At 44.1% G+C, this 13691-nt stretch overlaps 1 protein-coding gene across 1 annotated transcript in view; it reads left to right on the forward strand.

The window, feature by feature from the left end:
• Nucleotides 1-13180, forward strand: part of LOC134543197 (frizzled-10-like) — a 28723-nt gene extending 15543 nt beyond the window's left edge. The window contains exons 3-7 of the mRNA XM_063388099.1: nucleotides 1534-1668; nucleotides 2515-2855; nucleotides 6949-7170; nucleotides 9301-9577; nucleotides 10742-13180. Of these exons, the coding sequence (XP_063244169.1) occupies nucleotides 1534-1668; nucleotides 2515-2855; nucleotides 6949-7170; nucleotides 9301-9577; nucleotides 10742-11134 (1368 nt within the window). The 3' untranslated portion in view covers nucleotides 11135-13180. The remainder of the gene's footprint in view (nucleotides 1-1533; nucleotides 1669-2514; nucleotides 2856-6948; nucleotides 7171-9300; nucleotides 9578-10741) is intronic.
• The last annotated feature ends 511 nt before the right edge of the window (nucleotides 13181-13691 follow it).

A 13691-nucleotide genomic window follows, 5' to 3' on the forward strand; every position in this document is an offset into this window, starting at 1 on the left:
TCGAACTCAGGACCCCTCGCATTGTAAGCCGGTGTGCATCCGACTACGCTACGGAGGTCGGCTGAAAAAAATAATGACAAACGTGTAGATGAATGTACGGGGATTGCCTCATAGAGTTGCGTGTGGATAGTGTGCTATGTCTATGGCAACTAGATGTAGGTAATTAATATTTGATACGTACGACCAATATATGCATTTTATTTGGCTGCGGTGGTAGTCATATTTTTTATGGTCTAAATATGTTAAATGTTTCAAGCGCAACATTATAATTTATTTATTATTTTTATTGTATACGTAAACTAGATGTTGTACGGGATGCGTTGCTATGCCTTTTTCATTTTTTTATAATTTTTAATTTGTTTAAGTAGGTACACACATACTAACCATCTCACTGAGGATAAGTTAGCTTCGAAACCGGGATTCATTTCTCAAGAGGTACCATAATTGCAATACCGTACCATAAAAATCGGGTAACTCTACGAAAGATGTTGGTGCAATAAGGCCTAACTCAATTATTAAAAATTGATGCAAAATAACCTTCAAATATATATATATATATATATATATATATATATATATATATAAACTTATACAGTGTGCGTATCAGCTGAACTTAATTGTATATTATTGGTGAAACTTAACCTACAACTTCAATTTCAATTACATATGTCCCTCCATTAACCTCACTATATATCTGTCAGTACTCTATCTCTCTCATTTATCTATGAGAAGTGCGATATCATTGGTTGCCATTTGTTACGTTTCCGTGCATTGTGGAAGCAGCAGAGACGCGATAGTGAATGTTCCGGGACATTCGTTTCCGTACCATTGCGAAAGGGCCTAAGGCCGGTATTCCACTGTAAAATATCTTATAACACATATTTTATAAAATATATTTTTCATATTTTAATAAAATATTTGAAGAGTGATTATTTTATAAAAGTTATAGGCTTTAAGTACACAATGTAAAAGATATATGTCAAAGAAGTATCCCGTTGATCAGAATTTCATAACATTTCATTGTAGTGTAAAGAGTATGTGTTCATTAAACAGTTACACTTTTTAACCACATTTAATTTAATTTTTTTTACGTCTAGGATAGTACAACCAGGTGTAACTGTGTTCATAACATCATGCTTTTTATTTCTATTTTTGTAGTCTTCGTACTTTGCATTGTGTAGCATTTCATGAAACATTTGCACTAAGAAATAAACTTTGTCGTTGTGTCCACACTCCAAGTCTACTTATTTGTGGGCTGTGTGTGGCCATTTAGAATTCACAACCGTGACGCGATCTTAACAGTTAACTGGATAACTGCTTTTATAAAATGTAATGCCAACCCATTACTTTTTATAAAATAAATTTTATAAATGTTATAATTTACGAAAGATGGCCTATTAGGTACACTATCAAAGAATCTTGGTCAAAGACGTTTTATAAAATACTTTACAGCGGAATACCGGCCTAAGACAGTTGGAACGGGGTTGAGGGATGTATTGGCGCGTGCAGTGCAGTGTGTCGTGTCGTTCGCAGATGCAGGCGTATCTGCCACTGGTGCACTACAACTGCTCGTCCCAGCTGAGGCTGTTCCTGTGCTCGCTGTTCGCGCCGCTCTGCACGGAGCAGCTCCTGGGTCCCGTGCCGCCCTGCCGGTCCCTCTGCGACCAGGTGCGTTCCGACACCCGCACACGGGTTTTATATTCCCATTTGCCAGGTAGCTCCAGTGAAAACCTCCATATATTTTCAAACACATCCAGTAGTTTTATTTATACTATTTTCATGTTTATAAAATACATGTATTTTTGCAGTGATGAAATATAGTAGTAAATCAGGTGTCAAATAAAAATTACATACAAAGCATTGTTTGAAAATAGAGCCATTTTATACTTAACTGGACGGAGGTACTAGCATTCAAATAAATAAATTTATTTATATGTCCCCCCCCCCCCCCCCGAAACTTTACGTGCCAGAGACGCCCATGCTTTCCGCTGTCTCAAGTCATGAGTGTGTAAGCCAGCCAGGGCCGGATTTAGGGGAGGGCAACCGGGGCGAAAGTCCCGGGGCCTCCACAAACGGAGGGCCCCAACAATAAAGACTTCGGAAAAAAAAATCTTTCAAATTCCGACAAGTAAACACTAGTAAACATCTTTTCCTTTGATATTCTTTTTTCGGTGTTTTACCTTTACCTACAGTACTTTGTACATACATGATTATATTATTGTTAAATATTAACAGAAATATTCATTAACACTAAAATTTAATTTTACATAATTCTTGTCCCTGATTATATTTGTGTACTTTTTTTTTAAATACTAAGAGAATCTACTTGATTTCACAATAAATTATTTATTGGAAAACTCGACTGGAAAAAATTGTTCATTTTATTTGGAAATTAATTTGGGGCCAGGGGGCCTCCGCTCCTCTGTTGCCCCGAGGCCTCCAGACCCCTAAATCCGGCCCTGAAGCGACCGGAATCGCACGAGACGTGGAGACGTGAAGCAAGGGCCCCCGCAGGTGCAAGCGGACTGCCAGCCCGTGACGGAGTCCTTGGAGCTGCCGTGGCCGGCGCTGCTGAACTGCTCGCGCCTCCCGGACGACGCGGCGCTGTGCGTGGGCCCGCCCCGGGACGACGAGGTGCCGGCGCCCCGGTGGGGCCCGGCGCAGTGCCCCCCGGACTTCGCGCGGGCCCGCGGCACTCTCGCCTCGGCCGCCACGTGCAGCCCGCGCTGCGGCCGCGACGCCTACTACCGCGCCGACGACAAGCGCTTCGCCCAGCGCTGGATGCTGGGCTGGGCCTGGCTGTGCTTCCTGTCCACGCTCTTCTCGCTGCTCACCTTCTGCGTGGAGCCGCGCCGGTGAGTGCCCGCTGTCCCCCGATACCGTCTGAACCGCGAGGGACCGACGATCTCTCCCGCATTCATCCTCAAAACGTTTTTTGTCGAGCACAGTAGCCTACCTAACAGCGCCACCGTTAAGGGCCCCGCCTACCCGGGCACACACACGGTGCGCAGAGCTTCAGGAAAAAACAACGCGATTTGAAAACTACTCCAGATATCCGGGCGGGTTCTGCTTACGAAAAGCATTTAAGAGTTCGCTGAGGACCGAAAAGTACTTTTGATTTTGGATTGAGTTTTTGAACTTTATTTTTATAAGAGTTAAAATGGCTAAAACGCATGTTTTCAGAGTAATTTTTAGGCGTAAAAAAAGGGTACAGATTCTTGAAAACACTTAAGGGACTTGTATTACTACTTTATCTTCATTTCTCGGCCATATTATGTTACGGTCACCGCTCAAATTTCACAGTTATCCTGTGCACGACGAGAAGACTGCGCGCCAGTCCAGAGGAGACACCGCGCTAGAAGCACCAGCGAGCGTCGCGCTTATCATCCCGGCTCACTAACACACATACACCCCTGACGAGGCGGGCCCCTTAAAATTTTTGTTTTGTCGGGTTGCACTAATTAATAATATTTCAGAACGCATCCTAATTTACTAAGTACACCATCTAGCGATTAACATGTAAACCACTCCCAATTCCGAAGTCAAGCTGCACAGTCTAAAACGAGGCCTAAAATGGATGTTGATATTGTCTACATAAGATTTTGCTCAACAGAAATCCCGAAAGAAACCATTATCTTAAATGTAACCAAAAAAAAAAAAACCATCAGCATACTAAGTAATATCATTAATGACATTATATTGTTTATTTGATTACCCATAATAAATAGATCATAATAGAAAAATGTTAGTATAATACACTATCTTTACTTTCCAAAATAGCCCCAAATTCTTTTGTGCATTATTTGCTGCCAAGACAGGCACTAAAGAACATTAAAATACCCACGTTTATCCATTACCTGCATGCTATCAGTCTTTAATAAAGAGTTTTTAGGGATTATTAGTGAAATTTAATGATAAGGACTGATAAGGACCCTTATTCAATTAAAGATAAATGAAGGACTATTTTGTAAGCGACTGTAAAATACATATAAACCAAACAATTAATAACGATTCACTCGCGAACAACTCGATTGGCAGGAAACGTGCACGACAGCACAACTTACCGCCATGATGGTTCAACAACTGTTGCTTCGTTGCCGGAAGCTGCAGGGCTGCGCACTTTGGCAGGCAGCCAACTTGAAAACTTGGCCCTGCTAGCAAGCAGCGCGGGAAGTTCGAAATTCAAACGTTTCTAACACTGTACACTAAATTAACACACAATATTTACGGGTCCTTTAGCTATCCAGTGGTGTAATTAAATTTTTGATGGAGATGATAGCTATGTAGCTGCAAACTGTATCCCCCGATTTTGTTATCATTGTTTTTTTTTTAAATTGCCTCCCACTATGGAAGCAATTTTTAATACGTATTCACATCAAAAAAGGTGCAGCAGTTTTGTTCCTACAGGGACGACATCTCCTCGACATATCATCAGAAGAGATTGTAACATGCATCATTACAGACCAAGCAAACTGTGGAAAGGAATCGGACACGACCCATAAAAAGATATAATCTCAGAAAACTACGGGAAACTGAAATCAGGGCAGCCGATCAGGGATTCGAACCCAGTCCTCTGCTGCGAGGCCAGTGTCTTACCACTATTTGTCGCTCCTTTTGGGAAATTTAAGGCCATTTAGCATAAGTGTGTGATTGGCACACACAGATGCATCAAGTGTCACCATCTCTTCCTGCAAGGCTTCGTGCTGCATGCAACAGATGAAGCCATTAATCTGTAGTTTGATTGTTTGTGAGAAATGTAAAAAAGGCTTGCTCTCTGCATACCTATAACATGTTATTTTACGCAGTAACTTCAAACGTAGCCATTTTGACAATCGCTTACCTTTAAACAAGCAGTAAAGCAACTGTTGCTTATGTAGGCATGTTTTAAGATTCATTATTTATATTGCCGTCACCCGCGGTCTTGGCTTCGAGACCTGGGCGGGGCCTAGTGGGAAGTGGTGGTGTGTGGGTATGTTCCGGTGGGCGCCAGGCTAGCACAGTCGCTAACCAATGGTTTTGGGCGTGGATACTTTCTGCCCCGGCGTGGACCACTAGGCCTTCGGCTGTGATTGAATTTAAGAGGGGGGTTTTCGTAGAGCTAGTTATCCAGTACTCTCCTTACACAATATAGTACACTGATCCCTAACTGGAGGGGGCGAACAACACTACGGAAGAACACAATTGATTACGTTACTGGGTTTTATTCGGGGCTGACCCCTTTTGCGCTGTGAGCACTGAGTTACACGTTACAGTTCACACAATTGGAGAGGCACTATACTTTACATTATACACTTGAAAGTTCCGCCCTTACGCCATTTCCACCCATAGCAACGGGGGGAAAGGGGGGGGGGGGGTGATTGGGGGCGGCCAATCCCGTAAGCTTAGTTCTTAGCAGCGGCCGGGTCACTTGTGTGAACCGCGGTCCGTGTTAAATTACTTATGAATGCCCCTGAAATTAGCATCGGCACTTGTGTGCGCGATGTTATTGCTTGTAGTAAATGAGGGGCGGGAGTCGGCCCGTACCGTAAATGAACGCGGACGCACACGGGAAGCTGAAAAGGAAGGTTTGGTTAGTGACTATATTTACCAGCGTTACTTGGTGGTTGCAAAGCGAGTTCGATACTGGCGTGCTAGCCTTGGCGCGGGGGAGAGGTAGGCTGATCCCGCGCGCCAAAGTTCGCCGTTTACTGTTATATTTATTTAAAGATAACTTAAAGAGATCATAACCACTACAATGTTCACACAATAATTACTAAGGCTTAATTCTAATGGCGGAAGGCCTATAATAATCGTAGTTACATTAATTGTATTTAAATGTACTTAAAAGGAAGGAGAGTCAAGTTGGAGACTGTTTGTTAGTTAACCAACTACTCCAGCAGTTACAGACAAGTTAGAACGGGGGGGAAAATGATGATGGAAGAGTCATTTAATTAGTTTAGGCGGAAGGCCGCAAAGGGAGCACTTGCTACGTGTGATTTCAAGTTCCCCACGGAAGTAAGTGGCACACTCCTACGACGCACTTTTCTTGTGAAGAGTTTGTAAAAGTTAGGGTAATTACTGGGCTCCCTTAGTTACTCGTCTTTACGCGAGGGGCACTCGAGCCCTCAGTAATTACCGCAGTTTACCTTTGTGGTACGGGGTGGCGGGGAGCTCACTTGACTCCGGCCGGGTGGCTAGGGGTGCGCTCCGTTAGCGGGACCAAGTACGGGCGGTCGCAAGTCGGGCTTGAAGACGGCCTCCGGCCGGACGACGTCAATATTTGATGCACGAACTACCTTGCTGTTGACAAGAGATAAAACCAGAACAGCAAGACAGGGAACAACAGAAACCAGCAAAGCCCAACCAAATACAATATAAAACATTAAAACATAACAGAATGCTTCACACCAGGTAACAGCAAGACCAGAGAGATATTGTTCTGGACTTTTTTTTTTTTTTTTTTTTTTTTTTTTAGCAATTAATTTATTTCTTATCTCTTAGTGCAACACATTCGCTAAGGATGGCTCTAAATTTTTGAATTCCAACATTTTCTGCCAGATTCAACATTCAACAATATTTGAAACATTTTGTGATCTTATTGCTCTGTTGTGCAGGATTCTTTGGTAAATGTTTACCACAGGGCCATGTTAAAATAGTTGATACAACACAGACACCTTTTCAGTTTTAAGGTGAGATGCTAGTTATTAAAAACAAATTATAAAACATTTTTTATGTTTCAAATGTAATCACTTGGCTCAAAACTCGCCAGTTATATACTGCACATGCGCACAGCGTCAAGTCAGGAACTAAATAACATTAAAATAACCATGTTTATCCTTTACCTGCATGCTATCAGTCTTTACTAGAGTGTTAGTGAAATGTAATGACTGTTAAGGTCCCTTATTCAATTAAAGATAAATGAAGGATGTGAAGAAGGCGTGACCAGGGGCGCGGCGGCGCGGTGCGCAGGTTCCGGTACCCGGAGAGACCGGTGGTGTTCCTGGCGCTGAGCTACAACCTGCTGTCGCTGAGCCACATAGTGCGCGGGGCGCTGGGCGCGGAGGCCATCAGCTGCGTCTCCCCGTCGGACGGGGGCGCGCCGTACGTGGCGGTGGACGGCCTCGAGAGCGGCGCCTGCACGCTGGCCTTCCTCGCGCTCTACTACTTCACCACCGCGTCGGGCGCCTGGTGGTGCGTGGTCTCCCACTCTCTCTCTCTCTATCTCTCTCTCTCTCTCGCCGGAGACACCGGTGGCGTGGCCAGCAGTTGTGTATGGGGGGGTGTTAGGAAGCATTCCTCCCCCCCCCCCCCCCTGTATTAAAGCTGGGGGTCCGGGGGTCCTCCCCCCGGGAAAATTAAGGTGTAAAATAGTGCTATTTTTAGCAGTTTTCGGTTCTTAAATTCAAACATTGTAATGGTAATTTTTTTTTTGTTAATTTAAATATGAAATTTGTTTTGAGTGATGAATAAGAAATTAATTAAAGATTTGTTGGCTAAGGGGGATGGGGTGGTTTGAACCCCTAACCCCCCCCCCCCCCCCACCCGGTTACGCCCCTGCCAGAGACGGCGCGGTTCATCATTTGGGAAACGGCGACTATCCATCCACTCGTGTGAATGAAAGGAATACCAACTCTGCAAATTCCACGGATACTAGGGAAAATTTTTTGGACTGTAAAATGGTTGCTGACTTGAGAGATTAGGTACTTCCTCAATCGGGTGTTTCAAAGTAGATTAAGCGTCCTTCGGTAAACTGTGCGTCAGTGGCATGAATGTTGGTACATTGGCCAGTTGCAGATCGAAACAAAAATTTTTTCATATCTTTTGATATGATATAGTCAATTTGAGACAAATCAAACCTTGTAGTAAAAAACACAAGAGCTTCGTTGCTCATTGCCTTGATAAAGACCATAATGGGGTTTCTATCTCCGACCAGAGTCTGCAAGGGAAGAAACACTGAATATATAAGCAAAGTGAGTGAAGTGTGACTAAAAGTTTAATTTTTCCCATGACAAATCACTATCTCCGCCCATCTCAAGCGCCCTTGTCTTATGCCAGTGTGGCAAAAGGCACAAGGGAGTACAAGATCCTCGAAAATGTTGAAATTCGCTGCATCACTCCGAGGATTTACAACTCTGACACTGGGGTGGTCTTGATTTCTAACACGTCACGCTCACGTGGTGAATGTCACGGTTTCAACCCAGCAAGGCTCATATTTATGAGCACTGAGTTGGTACCTGAGTGATTCGAAGCCCACCGTAATATAAGATGGATCCTTTTTGGATAGGTTATTGCATTATCACATGATTGTGTATGTAAGGTTGCACATTGACATTACATACTTATTAACACGCTCTCATTATATACACTCGTAACTAACTAGCAAAATATGTAATAAATCATCGAAGTCAATTTTAACTTACTTCTAATTGTTGAATTGATTTAAAACTTTGCAAGAGTATGTAATACGGATGACAATATAATAATTTGGTACCATCAAACTGATTTGATGATGTTAGCCAGGTGGGTGGTGGAACTCTCCAATTGGCTACCAACGAACTCCTGAGTTTGGGCTACTTTGGTTTGTTTTAACGAGTCACGTACAAAACACTTGGTGACAAGCGTCTTTCCAGATTGCATATTCGTTATTTAGTTATTCGGGTGGCTCGATTTTTGTTTCTCATTCACCCAGAGACACCCGACTAACATATATATATATATATATATATATATATATATATATATATATATATATATATATATATATATATATATATATATATATATATATACATATACATACATACATACATATATATATATATATATATATTTTAAACTATTTTATTTTAGTGTTTTTAATTTTTGAATCAGATATATATTTCATACTTATTTGCTATTAATAAAAAAATAAAAAAAGCTAGGTAAAACATTTATTATTAATATTTTTTTTCCTCTACTTACTACTGTGTCCTGATGCTCACCACTTTGCCTCCTGTTTGCTTTCAAATTATTTCCTTTTTTTTGGTGAGAAAGATAAAATTTTTGGGCAAGGAATATACCTATATCCCTGCCCCCATCATCTTTCTCCCTGTGTATGCCCCTGAGTGAAACATCTTTAAGGAATTAATTAACTAAAATTAATTGGTTATGTAAACTCAATATTCCTATTTTTGAAATTTTTTTCTTGTAGAAATCTGCAAGTAGGAAAGCATGATGTGTGATGTGTGACGTGGGCAGGTGCGTGCTGGAAATCTGCAAGTAGGAGAGCGTGATGTGTGACGTGTGACGTGCGCACAAGAGCGTGACGTGTGACGCGCGCAGGTGCGTGCTGGCGGCGTGCTGGTACCTCTCGGCCGCCAAGAAGTGGTCGTGCGAGGCCCTGCACGCAGTCGCCCCCTACCTGCACCTGGCCGCCTGGCTGGGCCCCGCGCTGCTGGGGGTGGCAGCCCTGGCGCTGCACCGCGTCGCCGGCGACGAGCTCACCGGGCTGTGCCAGGTGGCCGAGGACGCTGCCGTGCCGCTGCTCGTCGTGCCGCAGGGCGCGCTGCTGGCGCTGGGCGCCGCCTTCGCCGCGCTGGCCGCCGCCTCCCTCGTCCAGGTGACGCCCCTCTCCGCCGCTGTCGCCCTGCCAGGAGGCACAGTCACCCCCTTCCGCTCCGAGAGCAGCACAGTTGCTTGGGGTGTAAACAGTCAAACTCGAGGGAAGGTCTAGCCTTGTTTCTGTTCATGAGCATCATTTATCCAGGTGTTTTTATTTATTTATTTTTCCAACATATCCTTATTTCATTTCAATTTGTTTGCGGAACACCATGCGTTTCCAAAAAGGACACACAGCACTAATCCTCTTGTGAGAATTCCAAATCTCGCCCTGCCAGGAGGCACAGTTAACCCCCATCCCCTCCGAGAGCAGCACAGTTGCTTGGGGTGTAAACAGTGGAACTCGAGGGAAGGTTTAGCTTTGTTTCTGTTTATAAGAATCATTTATTTGGGTGTTTTTTTTTTTCTCAATATATCCTTATTTCATTTGAATTTTTTGCGGAACACCATGTGTTTCCAAACAGGACACACGCACACACGTATAAAAATTATACTCCAACAAAATGCTTGGTGTAGTTTATCAAGGCTTGTAAAACTATTACATATGTGGCCTAGTGGGGTGTGGTAACAAGCCACTGACCCTAGCAATGTAGGTTCCACTCATGACGGGTGCCTCTGTTTATCTTGCACACTAAATAAATGACATCATTCCACGTGTTTTCTTGTCCTTATTAATAACTTGAAGGATTCTTCAATAACAGAGCTGCTCTCGACATCAGCTTACGACTGTTAACAAGACCAGAAGAAACAAACGATGATATTAATGTGGTCAGCCATATATACTAAAAACCTACAATTTTTTTTTCAATTTTTATTGAGTCATTTTGATCTTAGTAGAAAACTAATTCAAAGTGTAAGATCTGTGCAGAAAACTGTGTTCTAATATATGGATGCATGCGAAGCATACTGATTTGTTTAAACCAATTTAACAACTACAGGATTTCGTAGCCACAAGAAACAAACAATTGTATTGATGGAACAAACTGTGTGAAGTTACGTGAAATATGGAAAAATCGTATGCAATGATTGTTGTTTAATTATTTTTAAAATACAAATTTCAGAAGTGTTTTGGTTAGCGATATTGTGGACTCTACTTCGGTCCAAGATAGAAGTAAAACTGCGAGGATGTTCGCAAAGGAAGAAGTGTTTGGTGGCGGATGCGCAGGTGCGACAGACGATGCGCGCGGCCGGGCGCAGCACGGAGAAGCTGGAGCGGCTGATGACGCGGCTGGGCGTGTTCGCGGCCCTGTACGTGCTGCCCGCCGCCGGCTCCCTGGCGTGCCTGCTCTACGAGGCGTGGCACCGGCCGCGCTGGCGCAGCCTCGCGCTGCTGGCCGCCCTCGACTGCCGCGTGGAGCCGGGCTGTGCCCCCGGGCCCTCGTACCGCGCCGCCGGCGTGGAGGTGGCCCTGCTGCGCCTCTTCCTGTCCCTCGTGGTGGGCGTTACCTCCGGCATGTGGGTGTGGTCGGGCAAGACCTGCCGCGCCTGGAGCCGCCTCTTCGCCGCGCCCCGCAAGCAGAGGATCCCGCCGGCCACGCTGCACGCGTCCCAGGTGTAGCGCTAGTGTCGCTCACTGCCACGTGGCGCTGGAGAGACCTGCGCCCCGCAAGCAGAGGATCCCCCCGGCCACGCTGCACGCGTCCCAGGTGTAGCGCTAGTGTCACTCACTGCCACGTGGCGCTGGCTAGACCTGCGCCCCACAAGCAGAGGATCCCCTCGGCCACGCTGCACGCGTCCCAGGTGTAGCACTAGTGTCACTCACTGCCACGTGGCGCTGGAGAGACCTGCGCCCCGCAAGCAGAGGATCCCACCGGCCACACTGCACGCGTCCCAGGTGTAGCGCTAGTGTCACTCACTGCCACGTGGCGCTGGCTAGACCTGCGCCCCACAAGCAGAGGATCCCCTCGGCCACGCTGCACGCGTCCCAGGTGTAGCACTAGTGTCACTCACTGCCACGTGGCGCTGGCTAGACCTGCGCCCCGCAAGCAGAGGATCCCACCGGCCACACTGCACGCGTCCCAGGTGTAGCACTAGTGTCACTCACTGCCACGTGGCGCTGGCTAGACCTGCGCCCCACAAGCAGAGGATCCCCTCGGCCACGCTGCACGCGTCCCAGGTGTAGCACTAGTGTCACTCACTGCCACGTGGCGCTGGAGAGACCTGCGCCCCGCAAGCAGAGGATCCCACCGGCCACACTGCACGCGTCCCAGGTGTAGAGCTAGTGTCACTCACTGCCACGTGGCGCTGGCTAGACCTGCGCCCCGCAAGCAGAGGATCCCCCCAGCCACGCTGCACGCGTCCCAGGTGTAGCGCTAGTGTCGCTCACTGCCACGTGGCGCTGGCGAGACCTGCGTCCAGGAAGAGATGCTATCCCTCACGCTGCACAGATTACACCCTCTGGCAGGGCCTGGGCTGATGTAGCTTGTTGCTGTGCACATTTTTTGTACCGTCATGCGATAGGCCGCGAATGGTATCTGTCCCCACCTTTATGCAACATTTACCTCTCACGAGCTATGGTGTGTGAATATGTTTTAGAGTTGTGAAAAATACTAGACTGATAATGAAATATGACACTCAGTATAGCCTTGAGGAGTATGTGAAATTTTCATTGAACATTTTGCGAATGTCACATGTTATGTTGCGCGGCCCTACTTGTGATTCTTGATCATTTTTTTTACATAGTCATTTTATGTAGCTTTAGTTTATGTTGTAACATAAAGTAGAGAGGTTGAATTTAATTTAAACATCAGTTATTTCATCTTTACCAAGGCAAATTTGACTTATGACAATTGTAAATAGTTAATTACTGATTAGCCTTGTTCAGACTGTACATAAATGTGGCCGTAGTTTTGTGTGACATATATACTTTTTGAGAACTTTAGGAGGGGGAGAAAAGAAATGGAAAAAAACTAAAATAATGTGACGTGAAAGTTAAACTTTTGCAAGACTTTCAGTGCCATTGAGTTTTAACATTTTGTTTGGGGTTGTACACAGACTTGAAGTTTAAGGTACTTGAGCAATAATTTTCTGCTCATAAACACAAGATCCGAAGTGTAACTTAGTAATTGGTATAAGAAATTTTGTTTATTTGTTTTGTTTTCTAGGAAGTCTTGAAGTAGTAAGAGAGGCCACTCAGTTGCATTTGTGACACTTTTCTTTTAGCAATAACTACATGAATTTTTTTTATTTGTAACAAATGTAATTAATTTTTTTCAAAAAGCTAGTTCTCTTCCCTTTTTCTTACATTTTTTTTTGCCCTCTGTACAGGTTTTCATTTAGCATTTAATTGTTTTTAAAAATAAGGCAGATGTGGGGAAATGCCATTGGCTAGTTAAATTAAAAAAAAGGCCTTTTACTTCATGAATACAGTTTTTCATTTTTTTTTTGTTTGATTCTTTTCTTTACTGACACTTCAGTAATCACTGTGATAAGTGATATGGTTTGATGTTGTCATAGCATTGAGATACTTAACTACTGCATGTTCTTTGAAACAATGTACCTAACAATATTTTCCAATGCTGTTTTTGTACTTTGCAGGAAGCTTTGTTATTTTGACTGATGTAAACAACTGTGTAAATAAATTTTTCTGTATTTTTTTTATAAAGTCTATTTGATTTATTGTTTAGTTACTACTTAAAAAACAAGATTACCGAATGTCTGATCTAAGTTGCTCAAGTATGCAGATTTTACAAGAAATAAAAAGTGTGAATGCTTTGAAAATTTGTTCATAAACTGTTTCAAATTGAACTACTTTTACATTGATGGTGTTTGCTCAGCAGTTGCAAGCGGAAAGGGTTCTCCAGAGACGCAAAGAACACGTTGCAAGCTTTTGTTAATCCTTCAATCTGATAACGTATTCTTCCTGCGATGAAACCACATCCCCCACTGCCATAGGTCTCGTAAATTGGATCCATCCACATCACTTACAGCTTTACATGAACGTTAACACATTAGTTGTTGTCCATTCTCCGATCCTGACATCTATGCACTTAATAAAGCAGTAACAAGTTTACCTTGTTGGCCTCTACTGAATTTTCTAATCTTATTCCATTCTGTTTCGGAATCGTCTAAGCCATACTCCATACAGAAGCACGCTCCAAACATAGCACTTTGCT

The sequence above is a fragment of the Bacillus rossius genome, assembly GCF_032445375.1.
Source record: "Bacillus rossius redtenbacheri isolate Brsri chromosome 9 unlocalized genomic scaffold, Brsri_v3 Brsri_v3_scf9_2, whole genome shotgun sequence".
Lineage (NCBI taxonomy): Eukaryota > Metazoa > Arthropoda > Insecta > Phasmatodea > Bacillidae > Bacillus > Bacillus rossius.